Source organism: Gossypium hirsutum, chromosome A01 (assembly GCF_007990345.1).
Source record: "Gossypium hirsutum isolate 1008001.06 chromosome A01, Gossypium_hirsutum_v2.1, whole genome shotgun sequence".
NCBI lineage: Eukaryota > Viridiplantae > Streptophyta > Magnoliopsida > Malvales > Malvaceae > Gossypium > Gossypium hirsutum.
In genome coordinates this window covers 2,553,001-2,571,741 of record NC_053424.1, presented here as the reverse complement: position 1 = coordinate 2,571,741, position 18,741 = coordinate 2,553,001, and the positions used below count along the sequence as shown (strand labels likewise).

Sequence of the window (18,741 nt, the reverse complement as noted above, 5' to 3'; positions counted from 1 at the left end):
AGTTTAAATTTTTTTTAAACATTAATCTCGTTACAAGTTCTTATCATATGTTCATTTTTATATAATGGTTAGAACTAGTCATAATCTCTCCTCAACCCTTAATTAGTAGGATAATGTGTTTCAACTCACTCAAACTCATGTCCTCTTACCTTGGCAACAATACCGATGCCAATCAAGCTAAAACTTAATCGATCTCTAGTTGAGATTGTTAATTGACTTACTAATAAATAACCAGTTTATCATTGATGTTAAAAAGTGTTACGGAAAAATACTTTTGAAAAATTCAACTATATTTATCATTGCTGTCAATAAGTGTTTTTGAGAATATGAAATGTTCATGTTAAACATGATATTGTAAATTATAGAATTTAATGAGTGATAAAAAGATAAATACATTAAAAAAACACTTTTCCAAAATCTAAAAATATTTATTGCTTTGGTTTGGGATAAAATCCACGTTTAAAAATGAGGTTAAAAAAGTTATGGTTCGGATTAAAAAGTACTTTTCAACATTAATGATAAACAAAGCTTAAGTTTAAGTCTTAAGAAGGCGAAAATAGACACGGTTATAAGAGTTTTTATTTTTTATTTTTCATTTAGGATTCAATCTAAACCTACTTATGGGTTGGATCACTTGCCCAAGTCTAAAAGTTTGCTAAAAAAATGAGAGGGTTTGAATAAAATACGAAGATAAAAAAATGGGATTGGGTAAAATTTAAAGTCCATTTTCTATATGGGTTGAGTCTTGGCAGTATTTTTTTACTCGAATCTGGCTTGGCCCAAATATATTATGTTATAAAAAAATTATATTAATTATATATGTTAAATAATAATTATTTATATATATCGATATTGATATTAAATTATTAACCCAATAATAATTAAACTCATTATCCAACTAAAAATATAAAATTTTAATGCAATAAATATTTATCATATTTATTAATATTTTTTAATATAATAAAATATTTGTTATATTTATGGTAGTGTTTTTTAATATAAATAATTTTTAATGTGTTAGAAATATTTTATTTTGACATTTTTTTAGTGCATTTAGTGTATTATATATTTAAAAAACATGCTCTCAAATAAAACTAACTTAAAAAATTAAATATGGGTGGGTTAGGCCTGAATTTATCAATCTTAAATTGGGTTAGACTTGAGCAAAAAAATAAATCTATTTTTTAGGCGGGGTTGGGCCTAAATTTGAAAAGTTGATCTAGATACATTGCATAAACCCAGCCTAAACTCAACTTGACTCGTAAGCTTCTCTAATCTAATTTGATTCAACTTTAAAATAATTAGATATATGTGGTGACTGAATATAAAAAGAATATTACTTAAGAAAGTTTGTCTGGTTTGGGGTAAACTACACCTAAAGTCACTAAACTATTCGAAAAATTACAAAATGGTTAGTAAATTATTTGAAAATTTTTATTGTTGCCAGCATAGGAGGACGTGAGTTTAAACGCGTTTTATTTTTTTTCTTAAGGGTTGGAGAGGGATTTTGGGAACTTTTAGGCCTTGTATAAAAAAATAAAGTATGTCATAAGTCCTTATACTTTTTCAAAATTTAGAATTTAGTCTTTGTATTTTCATTTATAGGGATTTAATCTTCCTACTTTTTAAATTTCGAAATTTAGGTTAAATAGTTAACACTACTAAATTTGTTTGGTGTGACATTTTGAAATAAAAAAATACTGACTTAGCAACAATATAATTGAAAAATAAAGTTGTTATGAACTTAAATCTAACAAAAAAAATTTATAGTGTTGGTAGTTAGAGTTGAATTTTGAAATTTGAAAAGTCAAGGGACTAAATTCTTGAAAATGGAAGTGTATGGACTATTTTAAATTTTCGAAAAATACAACAACTTATATGATATATTTTAACCAAGAAGCAGTGAAAATAATAATAAAATTAAAAAAAATTACAACAACCAAAGAAAAAAAAGTGAAAAGGATCTTTTAGGAAAAAAGAAAACACTCCATTTCCTTCTTCAATGCTTTGTCGGAACTCAGCTTTCAATCTTCGTCCTCTTTAGAAGATTTTTTTATCAGGTGTTTTTATTTATTATTTCTTTGCTTTTTAGGGTATCTGTCGATTTCTCATGTATTTTGCTTTTCCGGTTTCAAGTTGATGAATTTCTCGTTTTATTGAGGTTAGATTGAGTCTATTGACTTCAATTTAATAACGGTTTCAGAAAAAAAATGTTAAATTTCTTGTTTGGTTGCTGAGAAAATGTTGGTATTATTTCAAGTAACAGCACTGTCGCTTAAAGTCCTGATTTTTTAAGTTATTTTATGGAGGAATCTTTTGTTAATTTGTGGGGGTTTTTGTTAATTGAGCTAAAGGTTGTGGAATGTTGGTGATACTGAGCTGAAATGTTAGCTGATTATGCCATTTGAATCTTTGATGATGCAGGTTAGGGTTTTTTCGATGACGATGAATGAGAGGAAAACGATTGACCTTGAACAAGGATGGGAATTTATGCAAAAAGGAATTACAAAGCTAAAGAACATTCTTGAAGGCTTGCCAGAGCCTCAATTTAGCTCAGAGGATTATATGATGCTTTATACGTATCCGATCCTAAGTCATTTTTTGTTTGATTGGTTTTGTTTTATTTATAGGAATTATTGTAGACATTACTGTTTTCATATGTTGTGAATATTTTCTTTTTGGTGCCCTTGACCTTTGTTATGTGTAGAACCATTTACAATATGTGTACCCAAAAGCCGCCTCACGACTATTCTCAACAGTTGTATGATAAGTATCGAGAATCTTTCGAAGAATACATCACATCATCGGTAAGTAATGTTTGCTGTTATTATTTATGTTTGGACTTAGTGATAATGTGCCTTATGGTGATACTTGTTGTTTCGGTATAAGGATCATACTCTCGTACCCAAGTCTGAATATGTAACGAACATAAGTACTTTACGATAAACACAAGCTAGCTGAAAGTTTTTTGTATCAGAGGAATCAAATGCCTCTCTATCTCTTTTGTTGGTAGCGTAGAAAGTACCTTACAACTCCTCCTCACCCCAAACCTGCCCTGAATCTGGGCCAATTGGTTACGTTCATTTTAATGATCTCTCTCTCTCTCTATATATATATATTATATGCTTGCTTTGGAGGCAGATGAATCGTACTTTAGTTCTAGTTGTAGGATTTTAAGGAAAACTATTTATTGAAGTCAAATCATTGTAGCAAAGCAAGTCATGTCCTGTTGATTATAGATTTGGTTGTGCCATGTCTTTTATCTTTTGATTCTCTACTAATACAATTCATAAAATATTTCCTTTATAGGTACTTCCATCTTTACGTGAAAAGCATGATGAGTTTATGTTGAGAGAGCTGGTGAAAAGGTGGACTAACCATAAAGTTATGGTTAGGTGGCTTTCACGGTTCTTTCATTACCTTGATCGCTACTTTATTGCTCGGAGGTCATTGCCTCCCCTTAATGAAGTTGGACTCACATGTTTCCGAGAGTTGGTATGTGCTGACTGAATACATTTGCTATGATACATTGTACTTCGTTATACGTTATTGGGAACTTATATGCTCATTTTCTCTGGTTTAAGGTCTACCAAGAGGTAAATGCAAAAGTGAGGGATGCAGTAATTTCTCTGGTAATTTCAGTTTTCTCTTCGCATTTATCGTGCACCTGTTTTTTTTTTCAGCCAAATAATAGTAACAAGTAATAACCTCCCTGATCTTAAATCAGATTGATCAAGAACGTGAGGGTGAGCAGATTGATCGAGCTTTGTTGAAGAATGTTTTGGATATATTTGTTGAAATTGGAATGGGGCAAATGGATTACTATGAGAATGACTTTGAGGCTACTATGCTCAAAGATACAGCTGCCTATTATTCAAGGAAGGCTGCAAATTGGATTGTAGATGATTCTTGTCCCGATTATATGTTGAAAGTATGCATTATATATGGTTAATACTATTCTTTTAATTTGCCCACTTAGATAGTGTCTAATGGTTCATTTTGCTTTTTTCATTTCAGGCTGAGGAGTGTTTAAAACGAGAGAAAGATAGGGTCTCAAATTACTTGCATTCTAGTAGTGAGCCTAAATTACTTGAGGTTGGTATTTGCTTTTTTGCTATATAAATCTGCCCTTTCGTATTGGAAATAATCTTACACTTGAAGGTCATTCTAAACATTATTCAAAATGTTGTTTATTTTGATCTTTTATAGAAAGTTCAACATGAGTTGCTCTCCGTCTGGGCAAACCGACTGCTTGATAAAGAGCACTCTGGATGCCATGCATTGCTCAGAGACGACAAGGTGCTTGCTGCATGCACAAGTTATTCATTTTGTTGCTTGATATATTGGCTAATCAACCATTGATCACCTTTCTCATTTAACTTTCTAGGTGGAGGATTTGTCAAGAATGTTTAGACTCTTTTCAAAAATTCCTCGAGGGTTAGATCCTGTGTCAAGTACCTTCAAACAGGTTAACTATTTCTTAGCAGTCATCTCATATAACATACCTTGAATTACTTCAATTGGATGATCATTTATTATTTCCATAATCCTCTATGTATTATTTTCATTCTTTTACACTTTTACTATTATGGTCTTGTTTTGACTCCAGCATGTTACCGCTGAAGGCACAGCGTTGGTCAAACTGGCCGAGGATGCTGCAAGCACCAAAAAGGTTCTGATTTTTCATTTTAAAGTTTTTTTTTTATATCATTTATGTTTGTATCTAATCATACCAAAATGTTTTATACCTTAAGCAGGCAGAAAAACGGGACGTGGTTGGCCTGCAAGAGCAGGTAAAATTTTTATTTGTTCTACGTAGCATTAGACTGTTTCAAGGTTTGAAAACTAATTTTTTTTGTGGCTTTCAGGTTTTCGTGAGGAAAGTGATTGAGTTGCATGACAAATACCTAGCATACGTGAATGATTGTTTTCAAAATCATACTCTCTTTCACAAGGTCTGTAATAGATAGTGTTTTCAAGATAAGTTCTGAAATAAGTCCCATGTTTTCAAGATTGTTCTTAATATTGTCTATTTTCCATAGGCTCTCAAAGAGGCTTTTGAAGCCTTTTGTAACAAGGGTGTTGCCGGAAGCTCAAGTGCGGAGCTACTTGCTACCTTTTGTGATAATATTCTCAAGAAAGGTGGAAGTGAGAAATTGAGTGATGAAGCCATCGAAGAAACACTCGAAAAGGTTTCTTGTGCCCTTCCACAGTGTTCTATATACATTTTAGGACCTATTTCACTTAACATCATATAATCTTGTTCTTTTTAGGTTGTGAAGCTACTTGCTTATATTAGTGACAAGGACTTGTTTGCGGAATTCTACCGGTATATGTTGCACTTTATTTGAAAATACAATTCATTTAGCTCGAGAATATTCAACTAATTTTGTTTTTGTGAATTATTATTGGTAGGAAAAAACTCGCTCGAAGGCTTCTTTTCGACAAGAGTGCTAATGATGACCATGAGAGAAGTATATTGACAAAGCTGAAACAGCAGTGTGGCGGCCAGTTCACCTCAAAGATGGAAGGAATGGTCGGTTTCCGTTATTATCATTTGTGCACCGAAAGCCACTTTCTATTCTTATTTCCAAATGTTCTTAACTTCTTGTGTAGATCTTTTTGTCAAATGCTTTTCTGTTGTTTTAGGTGACAGATTTAACATTAGCAAGGGAAAACCAGACAAATTTTGAGGAGTATTTGAGCAATAATCCACATGCAAATCCGGGGATCGATTTGACAGTAACTGTTTTGACTACTGGTTTCTGGCCAAGTTACAAGTCTTTTGATCTCAACCTTCCTGCTGAGATGGTATACATATAATTGCGGCAAACAATTCGTTTTTCATTTTTGTATTGCTACTTGTAAGTTTAAGTTTACCTGAAGCCACTAACTTCGGTTTCTTTCTTTTTTTTCTTCCTTCTTTTCCCCTAAAAACCTTTTTAGATTAAGTGTGTTGAAGTTTTCAGGGACTTCTATCAGACAAAAACGAAACACAGGAAACTTACTTGGATATATTCTTTGGGTACTTGTAACCTTATTGGGAAGTTTGAACCAAAAACAGTGGAGTTGATTGTCACGACATATCAGGTGATATGGCCAAAAGGATTATTTCTAGTCTTTGTTTTCCTTTATAATATTTTTTGGCTAACACGAAGTCTTCATGGTCTTTAGGCTTCTGCCTTACTGCTATTCAATTCCTCCGATAGACTGAGCTATTCGGAGATCATGATACAGTTGAACTTAACTGATGATGACGTTGTTAGACTTTTGCACTCGTTGTCATGTGCTAAATATAAAATTCTGAACAAGGAACCAAGCACAAAAACCATCTCCTCCACTGATCAGTTCGAGTTCAACTCCAAGTTTACCGATAAAATGAGGAGGATCAAGGTGCTTTTTAACAAATAAACCAACCAATATTCTGACTTACATAATATCTTCTAATGGATTTCTTTGTTTATCATTCAGATTCCTCTTCCCCCTGTGGATGAGAAGAAGAAAGTAATTGAAGATGTTGACAAGGATAGACGGTATGCCATTGATGCCTCGATTGTACGCATCATGAAGAGTCGGAAAGTTCTAGGTCACCAGCAGTTGGTTATGGAGTGTGTCGAGCAGTTAGGCCGCATGTTCAAGGTTCGTTTCAGACTCTTTTCCTACTAGCACACATGTCTGCTGTTGTTACTTCCTTGCTTTCTGTGGTTGTGCTAATCAAAATTTCATTATTGCAGCCTGATTTCAAGGTGATCAAGAAGCGAATTGAGGACTTGATTACACGAGACTATCTTGAGAGGGACAAAGATAACCCCAATACGTTCAGGTACTTGGCATGATGCGGGCTATGGACATTATCATCATGAAGTGATAGCTATTTTGCTGCTGCAAATGCACGAAACAGCTAGACATAGTCAGTCCGTGGTGAAAATGGCATATAAACATAACGAGATGCCACCGGATGAGTCCTTTTGGTGATTTTGCTTAGCAGGAGCTGAGATGCGCTAGATGCTTGTACAGTAAGAGCCAGGTTTGGTCAAGTTGTAAAATTCCGAAACCAACCCAGAAAATTTGTAATCGATCCCACAATATGGTCTGGTGCAGCAGGGGACCATCTAGTATCTGGTTTCATGTTTCTGCAAAAAACAGAGTACATTTCATGACTTCAGTTTGATGCTTGTTTGTTTTGCTCCCCCATTCCCCCCATTGTTCCTGTAAAAGGGGAGAAGATGTGTAAGTTTTAAGTTTTGTATACTTAAGCTTCATTATGATTGTAAATTTGTTGAAATATTAGGACTGCCTTTTTTCCTTAATGCAACCAGCATTTTATGCTTTTATAATTAGCCTGTAATTGATAAGGAGCATCCCTATTGTCTCATGTATATAAGCTTTCTCAAATAGCAAGGGGAGACTCTCCAAACCTCTCTTCTCTTATTCACCTTGTTCTCTCGCTCCTCTTCTTCTCTTTAATACTTAAAGACCTCTCACGACGGCTCTTCGCTCTTCAAAGGCGAACTGTTACCAACTCTCATCATATCTCCTCGTTGAATTCTCATAGCAACAATTATAATTTTAGTATAGATCAAATATTTAGTGCAATGGTAACGAGCAATGATCAAATCCACGCTAGAGAGGAAAGTTTGATGCTTGTAGGAGATGGGGTTGGTCGGAGCAAGAGATTCGTGAAGCTTTTCAAAGGCATCCTATGTGTATGACACTTTTTGAGGATAAGATCATGGCCACAATGGATTTTCTGGGGTTGGTCGAAATGCCTATGTCTATCCCTTACGTTCGCCTCTAGGCGTTGCAATATTTCATGCTCGAGCTTTAGGGCTTAAGGAGAAGAAGAAGAAAAGAGAAAAATAAAATAAAAAGGGAAAGTTCATGTGAAAATGACAGAAAAAAAAATTGTTAACAACACCTTAATAAATCGATAACATTAGTAATTATATTGTAATTTTCTAAAGTTTAATAATCAAAATATAATCTAAAGCATAATTAATTGACTAAACTTGTAGTTTAGCTTAAATTTATATATAGGTAAATTACACCCAAAGTTACTAAACTACTAGTAAATTTATATTTTGATTACTTAACTTTAAAAAGTTACAAAATAATTATTAAACGACTCAAAAGTTTTCTCTAACACTAACTGTCAGATCAACCTCGATATAAAGTATCTTGTTCTACTTATTGATGAGTACTGATTCACTCTACTGATTGTCAAATTATCACTTGGAGCTTGCTAGCTAGACTTAAAAAACAAAAAAGCCTTAACAACAAATAACTTAAATAAAAACTTTAGAATAGTTTAGTGATTATTTATAACTTTTTGAAGTTGAGTGCCTAAATCATAAACATATTAATAATTGAGTGACCTTATCCTAAATATTTTGAGCTATATAATTGCAAATGGAAAAAACCATTGGGGGATTTTGGAGGTTTAACCGGCGCCGGCAGTGAACTTCGGTTCTCCCATTCTCTGCCGGAAAAGTCAGATTCTATCTCTGGGGTGACATAAAAGAGGTTAGTGAGTGAGATTTTGGGAATTCCCATGTTTTATTCGATCTTTAGAACTAGTCTTCTTCATGGGAGGCAAGCCATGGCAGCCTCTCAAAGTTTCAATCTTTCATTCATTAAAATGTCAACTAGTCTTCGATTCATCTCCATTAGCTCAAATGGACACTCATTTACAGTTTCATACCTTATAAACAAATGTGGGTTCTCCACAGAATTGGCTTCATTTGCTTCAAAATATGTTCATTTCGAAACACCTGAAAGGCCTGACTCTCTGTTTGTTTTCCTGGAAAATCATGGGTTTTCGAAGACCCAAATCTTAAATCTCATAAAAAAAAGGCCAAGGTTGCTTGTTTGTGATACTGAGAAAACTCTTTTGCCCAAAATAGAGTATCTTCACTCCTTAGGTTTTTCAAGGCCAGAGCTTGCTAAAATCTTGAGTAGCTATCCTACATTGTTGATGCATAGTTTAAAGAACCAAATTATCCCTAATTTTAATTTACTGAGGAACTTGTTTCACTCTGATGATAAGGCTATTAAGGCTATAAAACGATTTACCCCTATTCTTGTGTACGATTTGGAGTCGTATTTGTATCCGAATATGAATGTTTTGAGCGGAATTGGAGTCCCCGAATCGAATATCCTTGTGCTGCTTAACCGTCAGCCTAGATCACTTTTGTATAATCCGGTTCGGCTTAAGGAGATTGTGGAGGAAGCCGAAAGAATGGGGTTTGATTCTTCAACGAAGATGTTTCTCAGTGTGGTTATTGCTTTGAAATCAATGACCAAATCCACACTAGAGAAGAAGTTTGATGTTTATAGGAGATGGGGTTGGTCTGACCAAGAGATTCACGAAGCTTTCCGGAGGCATCCGCTGTGTATGACAGTTTCGGAGGATAAGGTCATGGCTATAATGGATTTTCTCGTGAACAAAATGGGCTACAGTTCGACTCTTATTGCCAAACAACCGAGTATTTTAAGGCAGAGCTTCAGGAAGAATATTGTCCCAAGGGCTCTGTTTGCTCGAGAATTGTTATCACAAGGTTTGATTAATGACTTAAAATTGTCTGTATTGTTTGACACATCGGAAAAGGTGTTCATTAGGATGTTTGTTGACCGTTTCGTAAACAAAGCACCCGATCTCTTGAAGCTTTACAAAGAAAAACTTAAGATTTCAGAAAAAAAACAAACATTAGAAGTGAGTTAGCATAGGCTGCAGCATTAGCATTGGACCATAGGAATTACTTTTGGCGCCTTATGATTTGGATTCTTTTCGTTTCATGTTGCCTGGTTTCAGTTCATTAATTTGGTTTGAAACAGTAAAACTCGTTGTAGTTCGAAATTGTCAATGGAACCAGCCATGTTATTTTAGCTGTATTCTTTTCTTCCATTGATGAAACTTTAAGCTCAACATTTTGTTTGCTTTGATTTTTATTTAAATCTCCTTGGTTTGAAGTGCAACACTGTAATGAGTTTAATTTGCAGCCTTATTAGTGTCTAAAATGATCTCGAACTAGTATCTTTGATATGAAGCTGAACTTGGAGTTTAGCTTGGTTGGTTCATACCGTCACCGTTATGAGATGGCATCTCGAATTAGCATTTGATCTAGTGTCCTTGTTCTTTTTGCATCTAAATTGTCTCATGTCATTTGTTAAAGAGTTACAAAGCTGAATCTGAACCCGGAATTTAGCTCAGTTGATTCCTACAATCACTCTTGAAAAGTGACATTCTTGAAGCTTTCACTTTTTCCTCGTTCTTGGGCTCTATTTTGCTTTTATTCTGGGGGATTGGTTTAGTGGTATTCCACAACAAAGATCAATAAAAAAATGGGGTAAATTATGTTCAATTACATCAATTACGTTTTGATCATTTAACTTTAAGGCAATCTCATATTGTCGTTGTACCATTAACATCAATTGACTCGGTTACCGGTACCATAACATAAACAAATGATCATATTACAATTTTTGGATAAATTTTTTTTTGGTCCCTTTCAATTTTGATAGAGCAAATTAATCCCTCTTAAAAAAAGTAGAGCAGTTTGGTCACTATTAGTTTTAAAGTGAGCAACTATAGATAATTATTCACTTTTGTTAAAGTTTTTTTTTGTTAATTATGCATAATTTTGATCGGTATAGTAACAAAATTAAATCTTAATGTTTATATATTGTGTAAATGTAGAAAAAAATGTGAATTGTTGCGAGCTAAATTTATTAAATTAGATCCAAATTGACAAAAATGTGTAACTGTTGCTGGCTAAATTTATTAAATCAAGATCAAATTGTTAAAATTTATAAATTTTAAGGGCTAAATTTATTATTATACCAATAAAATTATACAATTGCCTAATAATATTAACATTTGCTCACTCTCAAAATTGATAGTGATTAAATTGCTATGATTGACCATTTTGCTCAATATTGAAATTGAGAGGTACTAAAAATACCATTTTACCTAATTTTTTAAAGTTTGATAATCAAAACCCAAGTGACTAAAGTTGTAGTTTAACCTAAATTTATATCTGAAGTATATATCCCTAAAAACGGACAAGGAATACACCATCGGAGGGTTTGGGAGGTTTAGCCGGTGCCGGCAGTGAGCTTCACATCTCCCATTCTCTGGCGGAAATTTCTGATTCTATCTTTGGGGTCACATAAAAGAGGCTGGTGAGTTCAATTTGAGTTTGGATTCCCATGTTTTATTCCATCTTTAGAACTAGTTTTCTTCATGGGAGGCAAGCCATGGCATGCCCTCAAAGTTTCAATCTTTCAATCATTAAAACATCAACTACTCTTAGATTCTTCTCCAATACCTCAAATCAAAACTCGTTTACAGTTTCATACCTCATGAACAAATGTGGGTTCACCCCAGAATTTGCTTCATTTGCTTCAAAATATGTTCATTTCGAAACACCTGAAAGGCCTGATTCTCTGTTTGCTTTCCTGGAAAATCATGGGTTTTCGAAAACCCAAATCTTAAATCTCATCAAAAGAAGGCCAAGATTGCTTATTTATGATACTGAGAAAACCCTTTTGCCGAAATTGGAGTTTTTTTACTCTATAGGTTTTTCAAGGCCTGAGCTTACTAAAATCTTGACTAGCTATCCTGCAGTGTTGATATGTAGTTTAAAGAAACAAATTATCCCTTCGTTTAATTTACTGAGGAACTTGTTTCAGTCTGATGATAAGGCTATTAAGACTATAAAACGATATGGTGCTATTTTTGTGTATGATTTTGAGAGGAATTTAATTCCCAATATGAATCTTTTGAGAGGAATTGGAGTCCCGGAATCGAATATCCTTATGCTGCTTAACCATCAGCCTAGACCGCTTTTGTATGATCAGGTTCGGCTTAAGGAGATTGTGGAGGAAGTTAAAAGAATGGGGTTCGATTCTTCGACGAAGAAGTTCGTTGATGTGGTTATTGCTTTGAGTTCAATGAGCAAATCCACTCTAGAGAAGAAATTTGATGTATATAGGAGATGGGGTTGGTCGGACCAAGAGATTCATGAAGCTTTTCAAAGGTATCCTATGTGTATGGCAGTTTCTGAGGATAAGATCATGGCCGTAATGGATTTTCTGGTGAACAAAATGGGCTATAGTTCGACTCTCATTGCCAAACAATCGAGTATTTTAAGGCAGAGCTTAGAGAAGAGGATTGTCCCGAGGGCTTTGTTTGCTCGAGAATTGTTATCACAAGGTTTGGTTACTGACTTTAAATTGTCTGTATTGTTTCACTCATCGGAGAAGGTGTTTGTTGACCGTTTCGTAAACAAAGCACCCGACCTGTTGAAGCTATACAAAGAAAGGCTCAATGCTTCAGAAAAAAAAAAAGAGTTAGTATAGGCTGCAACATTAGTATTTTGTAGTATGTGCTAACTTGCAGATTAGGACTAAAGGAATTACATTGAACGCATTTCATTGTAGTTCAAATTTGTCAATGGAACGAACCGGCAATGTTATTTTAGCTGTATTCTTTTCTTCCATTGATGAACCTTTAAGCTCAACATTTTGCTTGCTTTGTTGTTTATTTGAGTCTCCTTGGTTTGAAATGCAATATTGTAATGACTTTTGATGAAACTTAAGTGTGTTTCTTTTTTCATCTAAACAGTCTCAGATTAGTGTCTTTGATAAACAGCTATACTCGGAGCTTAGCTCAGTTGATTCATACAGTCACTCTTAGGATGTCCAGCAAGTTTGGGGCTCATATTTTCGCATTTGCCAACTTTGTTAAACTTTGTTTCTCTAAATGCAAGTGTGAAATGAGTTTCATTTGCAACCTTATTACTGTCCTTGTTCCTTTTTGCATCTAAATGGTCTCGTGTCATTCGATAAAGAGTTATGAAACTGAATGCGGGATTAAACTCATTTGATTCATACAATCACCTTTAAGAAGTGTCATTCAAGAAGTTCGGGTTCGAATCTTTAGGATCTTCAATCTTTTCTTCATATTCTTGGGCTTTATCATTGCTCAAAAATTTTGGTATTTGCTTTTGTTTAGATCCTCTTTCATCATTTGTTTTGGTAAAAAGAATCAAAAGGCATAAAAAAATTGTTTTGGGTCAGCCACCAAACAAGCATAAGAACTAAAAATATAGTCGGATTGTATTTTACTTTCTTTACTAAAAAAATGAATAGAATTAATCCTTGTATCTTTGATTAAAGAGCAAACTAATCATTCTGTTAAAAATTTCATTCATTTTTAATTTTAAAAATAGGACATTGTGCATCAGCATAACGTACACGAGACATGTTACGTGTCATTATCTAGTTATTCCATCAAGTTAAAATAGGTGAATTAAATGGTAAACATGTGTATTTATTATATACATAATTTGGATCCAATTTGTTAGAAAAGCAGATCATATCTTTAAAAATTAGAATAATTTTTTTTTAACACATCATATCTAAATAGTTCAAGTAGTTCAAGTGATACTTTACATAATTTATAATTCGATCCATTTATTTTATATACGTTCCAAGTTATATTCGAGTTGTTAATTAATGTTCAATCTAATGGAGGACTGAAAAAAAAATTCTGACTGAAATGATATTGGTATTTTAAGAATTCAATTAATATATTTTGAAGTTTATGAACCAATTTAAAATATGTGTCATAGTTTAAGGATGTTTAGTGAAATTAATCCTATATATTTCTTTTGGAGCATAAAACAAGTTGGGCTAAAAGCCTTTGACACTGAACAAGAAAATTACCATTCGAGGTTTTTGGAGGTTTCACCGGCGCCGGTACTGAGTTTCAGTTCACTCATTTTCTGCCGGGAAAAAAAATCAGATTTCATCTTTAGGACACGTCAAGAGGTTAGTCTGTGAGATTTTTGAGCTCCAACTCCAATGTTTTATTTCATCATTAGAACTAGTTTTGTTCATGTGAGGCAAACCATTGCAGCCTCTCAGAGTTCCAATCTTTTAATCTTTAAACGACCAATTGGTCTTAGATTATTCTCCAATAGCTCAAATGGACCCTCATTTACGGTTTCATACCTTATAAATAAATGTGGGTTCTCCACAGAAATGGCTTCTCGGGTTTCAAATTTTGTTTATTTTGAAACCCCTGAAAAGCCTGATTCTCTGATTGTTTTCCTGGAAAATCATGGGTTTTCACAAACCCAAATCGCAAATCTCATCAAAAAACAGCCAAGGTTTCTTCTTTCTGATACTAAGAAAACCCTTTTGCCCAAATTAGAGTTTCTTTACTCTATAGGTTTTTCAAGGCCTGAGCTTGCTAAACTCTTGAGTAGCTATCCTCATCTACTGAAATCTAGTTTAAAGAAACAAATTATACCCTCGTTTAATATACTGAGAGACTTGTTTCAATCCGATGATAAGACTATCAAGGCTATAAAACGATTTGCTGGTATTCTTGTCCGTGATTCCAAGTCATATTTGTATCCGAATATGAATGTTTTGAGAGGAATTGGAGTCCCTGAATCGAATATCCTTATGCTGCTTTACCGTCATCCTCGAAAATTTTTGTATAGTCCGGTTCGACTTAAGGAGATTGTGGAGGAAGTCAAAGGAATAGGGATTGATTCTTCAACGAAGAAGTTTCTTGCTGCGGTTATTGCTTTGAGATCAATGAGCAAATCCACACTAGAGAAGAAATTTGATGTATATAGGAGATGGGGTTGGTCGGACCAAGAGATTCGTGAAGCTTTTCAAAGGTATCCGTCGTGTGTTACTGCTTCAGAGGATAAGATCATGGCTATAATGGACTTTCTCGTGAACAAAATGGGCTATCATTCGAATCTGGTTGCTAAACAACCGAGTATTTTCAGTCAAAGCTTAGAGAAGAGGATTGTCCCAAGGGCTTTATTTGCTCGAGAATTGTTATCACTAGGTTTGGTTAAGGACTTAAAATTGTCCGTATTGTTTGACACATCGGAAAAGGTGTTCATTAGGATGTTTGTTGACCGTTTTGTAAACAAAGCACCCAATTTCCTGAAGCTTTACAAAGAAAAACGTAAGATTTCAGAAAAAAATTAGAAGTGAGTTAGCATAGGCTGCAGCATTTTTATTTTGTAGGATGTGCCATGTTGCCCATGACGACCAAAGGAATTACTTTTTGCACGTTAACATTTAGATTTTTTTTTTTTGGTGTCCCGTTGCCTTGTTTCAGTTCATTACTTTTGTCTGAAACTTCTTGTAGTTGGAATTTGTCAACAGAAGCAGCCTTTGTTTCTGTAGCTGTATTCTTTTCTTCCATTGATGAACCTTAAGCTCAACATTTTGCTTGACTTGCTGTTCAAGTCTCATTGGTTTGAAGTGCAATAGTGTAATGAGTTTTACTCACAGCTGTATTAGTGTCCTTTTCTTTTTGCATCTACACGGTCTCGAATTAGTGTCTTTGATACAAAGTTGAACCCGAAGCTTAACTCAGTTGGTTCATATAGTCACTCTTATGAGATGGCATCCAGTTAGTCCAGGGCTCGAATTTTAGCATTTGCAATAGTGTAATGAGTTCCATTTGCCAACTTTGTTATTCTTTCTTTCTCTAAATGAAAGTGTGAAATGAGTTTCATTTGCATCCTTATTATTATCCTTGTTCTTTTTGCATCTAAACGGTCCGTGGAATTTAGTTCAATTGATTCATGTAGTCACCTAAGAAGTGAGGTTCGAGAAGTTTGGGTTTGAATCTAATATATATCAAATAGATGTATCTTTTAACGAGGGATCCTTTTATTAGGATGAATCTTTCAATGAAATACTTTTCATATGGATGTATCAATATAAATCATTTAAGTTTTATATTGGTGTATGTGGATTTTTCCCATAATATTTTTTCAATATAAAAATAAATTCAAGGTTTCATTGCGTATAAATAATTGCATATTGGATAAATAAGTCTTTATACGTTAGTTAAAAGAGTAAATTAGTCTTTCTATTAAAAATTTATCTATTTCTATTATTAAAAAATTGATAACTGTACATCAACACGAGGTATATGTGGCATGTCATGTGTCACTGTCTGATTATTCTGTCAGTTACACTCGTTTTTAACAATATAAATGGATGAATTTTTTTAACAAAAATGATAAATTTACTCTTTAATCTAATGTATAAAGATTAATTTATTTATTTTTTTAATGTAGGGAGCAAAATGCAACGTGATTCCTAATGCAAGAGATAAACATGTGTACTTATTAGAAATGCGGATGATATCTTTAAAATTTAGGAGAATTAATTTTTTTAACACATCAATTCTAAATAGTTCAAGTGATAAATATACACACGTTTGCAGTTTGATTCATTTATTTTATATATGTTCCAAGTTATATTTGATTTGTCATTTAATGTTCAATCTACTGGCGAGACTGAAAAAAGAAAATCTGACTGATATGATCTTGATATTTTAAGAACTTAATTAAAATGTTATGAAGTTTATGAATCAATTTAAAATATGTGTTATAGTTTAAGGATGTCTACTGAAATTAATCCTATATATTGCTTACTGAAGCATAAAACAAGTTGGGCATTAAGCCTTTGACACTGAACAGAAATACCCATTTGAGGTTTTTTGGAGGTTTCACCGGCGCCGGCACTGAGCTTCAGTTCACTCATTTTCCGCCGGAAAAAAAGTCAGATTTCATCTTTAGGGCACGTCAAGAGGTTAGTGAGTTAGATTCTTGAGCTCCAATTCCTATGTTTTATTTCATCATTAGAACTAGTTTTGTTCATGGGAGGCAAACCATTGCAGCCTCTCAAAGTTCCAATCTTTTAATCTTTAAACGATCAATTGGTCTTAGATTATTCTCCAATAGCTCAAATGGACACTCATTTATGGTTTCATACCTTATAAACAAATGTGGGTTCTCCCCAGAAATGGCTTCTCGGGTTTCAAATTTTGTTCATTTTGAAACCCCTGAAAAGCCTGATTCTCTGATTGTTTTCCTGGAAAATCATGGGTTTTCACAAACCCAAATCGTAAAACTCATCAAAAGAGAGCCGACTTTGCTTCTTTCTGATACTGAGAAAACCCTTTTGCCCAAATTAGAGTTTCTTTACTCTGTAGGTTTTTCAAGGCCTGAGCTTGCTAAACTCTTGAGTAGCCATCCCCATCTACTGAAATATAGTTTAAAGAAACAAATTATCCCTTCGTTTAATTTACTGAGGGATTTGTTTCAATCCGATGATAAGACTATCAAGGCTATAAAACGATTTGCTGGTATTCTTGTCTATGATTCCAAGTCATATTTGTATCCGAATATGAATGTTTTGAGAGGGAATGGAGTCCCTGAATCAAATATCCTTGTGCTGCTTAACCGTTATCCTCGAACATTTTTGTATAATCCGGTTAGGCTTAAGGAGATTGTGGAGGAAGTCAAAGTAATGGGAATTAATTCTTCAACGAAGAAGTTTCTTGCTGCGGTTATTGCTTTGACATCAATGAGCAAATCCACACTAGAGAGGAAATTTGATGTATATAGGAGATGGGGTTGGTCGGACCAAGAGATTCATGAAGCTTTTCAAAGGTATCCGTCGTGTATTGAGGTTTCGGAGGATAAGATCATGGCTATAATGGACTTTCTTGTGAACAAAATGGGCTACAATTCGACTCTTATTGCCAAACAATCAAGTGTTTTAGGTCGGAGCTTAAAGAGGATTGTTCCGAGGGCTTTGTTTGCTCGAGAATTGTTGTCACTGGGTTTGGTTAGTAACTTAACATTGTCTGTATTGTTCGACACATCGGAAAAGGTGTTCATTAGGATGTTTGTAGACCGTTTCGTAAACAAAGCAGCCGACCTCTTGAAGCTTTACAAAGAAAAACTTAAGATTTCAGAAAAAAAAAATAGAAGTGAGTTAGGATAGGCTGCTGCATTACTATTATGTAGGATGTGCTAAGTTGCTCATGAAGACCAAAGGAATTACTTTTAGCACGTTAACATTTGGATTTTTTTCATGTCCCGTTGTCTTGTTTCAGTTCATTATTTTGGTCTGAAACTTCTTGTAGTTGGAATTTGTCAATGGAAGCAGCCATGTTTTTGTAGCTGTATTCCTTACTTCCATTGATGAAGCTTAAGCTCAACATTTTGCTTGACTTGCTGTTAATTTAAGTCTCATTGGTTTGAAGTGCAATAGTGTAATGAGTTTCATTGGCAGCCTTATTAGTGTCTTTTGTTTTTTCTGCATGTAAGCAGATTCGAATCACTGTCTTTGATACAAGTTGAAGCCGGAGTTTAGCTTTGCTGGTTCATACAGTCACCTTTACAAGATGGTGTCCAACATAAATCAATGAAATACTTTTCATATGGATGAATCGAACTTATGATATTGGATTGTTAAAATATTAATTGTATAAGAAGTTACGGAATTGTGTAAAACCATTTATGTTTTACATCGATGTAAGTGGTTCATCTAAATTGATGTATTTATTGAAATGTGTACAATTGAATTAAAACTAAAATTTCCGATATATATATATTTAAACCAAATTCAAAATTTCATAGTGTATGAATAATTGCTTATTGGAGTCGATTAAGTATTAGCTTGATTGGTATGAGAATTGTTGTCAATGTAAAATGATATAGGTTTGAGTGTCTTAAAGTGCATTATTTTTTAATTTATGAGTAAGGTTGGGTTATGAGTAATTTTAGGTGTTATGTTAAAAGGAGAAATATGAGCAGAATCTATAATGAGATTGTTTTAAAAAAAATTGCATATGGAATAAAAGTTTATTAGTATAATAACTTATTTGATCCTCCAAATTTA

The 18,741-nt window shown here is 33.7% G+C and overlaps 5 protein-coding genes across 6 annotated transcripts; all 5 read left to right on the top strand.

Moving 5' to 3' along the window:
- The first annotated feature begins 1,902 nt into the window (after positions 1 to 1,902).
- On the top strand, positions 1,903 to 7,310 carry LOC121232295 (cullin-1). 2 transcript variants are annotated; one of them, XM_041118013.1, is made up of 20 exons: positions 1,903 to 2,060; positions 2,425 to 2,579; positions 2,708 to 2,807; positions 3,310 to 3,495; positions 3,585 to 3,632; positions 3,728 to 3,931; positions 4,018 to 4,095; positions 4,210 to 4,299; positions 4,388 to 4,468; positions 4,610 to 4,672; positions 4,758 to 4,793; positions 4,869 to 4,955; positions 5,043 to 5,192; positions 5,274 to 5,329; positions 5,416 to 5,536; positions 5,650 to 5,811; positions 5,947 to 6,090; positions 6,175 to 6,393; positions 6,472 to 6,639; positions 6,735 to 7,310. In XM_041118013.1, exons 2-20 carry the CDS (start codon positions 2,440 to 2,442, stop codon positions 6,834 to 6,836), a joined length of 2,235 nt encoding a protein of 744 aa, XP_040973947.1. In that variant the 5' UTR covers positions 1,903 to 2,060; positions 2,425 to 2,439; the 3' UTR covers positions 6,837 to 7,310. The 2 variants fall into 2 exon arrangements, with proteins under 2 accessions (XP_040973947.1, XP_040973951.1); XM_041118017.1 differs by having other exon boundaries at positions 1,936 to 2,161.
- Positions 7,311 to 8,415: 1,105 nt separating this feature from the next.
- On the top strand, positions 8,416 to 9,925 carry LOC121232293 (transcription termination factor MTERF6, chloroplastic/mitochondrial). Its single transcript, XM_041118009.1, has one exon. It carries the CDS (start codon positions 8,552 to 8,554, stop codon positions 9,719 to 9,721), a length of 1,170 nt encoding a protein of 389 aa, XP_040973943.1. The 5' UTR covers positions 8,416 to 8,551; the 3' UTR covers positions 9,722 to 9,925.
- A 1,283-nt stretch (positions 9,926 to 11,208) lies between these two features.
- On the top strand, positions 11,209 to 12,616 carry LOC107936120 (transcription termination factor MTERF8, chloroplastic-like). Its single transcript, XM_016868785.2, has one exon. It carries the CDS (start codon positions 11,209 to 11,211, stop codon positions 12,358 to 12,360), a length of 1,152 nt encoding a protein of 383 aa, XP_016724274.2. The 3' UTR covers positions 12,361 to 12,616.
- A 1,250-nt stretch (positions 12,617 to 13,866) lies between these two features.
- LOC121203373 (transcription termination factor MTERF15, mitochondrial) lies at positions 13,867 to 15,559 on the top strand. Its single transcript, XM_041118000.1, has one exon. It carries the CDS (start codon positions 13,867 to 13,869, stop codon positions 15,016 to 15,018), a length of 1,152 nt encoding a protein of 383 aa, XP_040973934.1. The 3' UTR covers positions 15,019 to 15,559.
- A 196-nt stretch (positions 15,560 to 15,755) lies between these two features.
- On the top strand, positions 15,756 to 18,473 carry LOC107936121 (uncharacterized). Its single transcript, XM_041117990.1, has 2 exons — positions 15,756 to 17,682; positions 18,171 to 18,473. The coding sequence occupies exons 1-2, from the start codon at positions 16,675 to 16,677 to the stop codon at positions 18,198 to 18,200; spliced, it is 1,038 nt and encodes a 345-aa protein (XP_040973924.1). The 5' UTR covers positions 15,756 to 16,674; the 3' UTR covers positions 18,201 to 18,473.
- The last annotated feature ends 268 nt before the right edge of the window (positions 18,474 to 18,741 follow it).

Coding starts and splice junctions, on each gene's coding strand:
- LOC121232295 (XM_041118013.1), top strand. CDS start 2,440: ATGACGATGAATGAGAGGAAAACGATTGACCTTGAACAAGGATGGGAA. Junction 5,537..5,649: donor CCTCAAAGATGGAAGGAATG/GTCGGTTTCCGT, acceptor CTGTTGTTTTAG/GTGACAGATTTAACATTAGC. Junction 5,812..5,946: donor TCAACCTTCCTGCTGAGATG/GTATACATATAA, acceptor AAACCTTTTTAG/ATTAAGTGTGTTGAAGTTTT.
- LOC121232293 (XM_041118009.1), top strand. CDS start 8,552: ATGTTTTATTCGATCTTTAGAACTAGTCTTCTTCATGGGAGGCAAGCC.
- LOC107936120 (XM_016868785.2), top strand. CDS start 11,209: ATGTTTTATTCCATCTTTAGAACTAGTTTTCTTCATGGGAGGCAAGCC.
- LOC121203373 (XM_041118000.1), top strand. CDS start 13,867: ATGTTTTATTTCATCATTAGAACTAGTTTTGTTCATGTGAGGCAAACC.
- LOC107936121 (XM_041117990.1), top strand. CDS start 16,675: ATGTTTTATTTCATCATTAGAACTAGTTTTGTTCATGGGAGGCAAACC. Junction 17,683..18,170: donor AATTGTTGTCACTGGGTTTG/GTTAGTAACTTA, acceptor GCATGTAAGCAG/ATTCGAATCACTGTCTTTGA.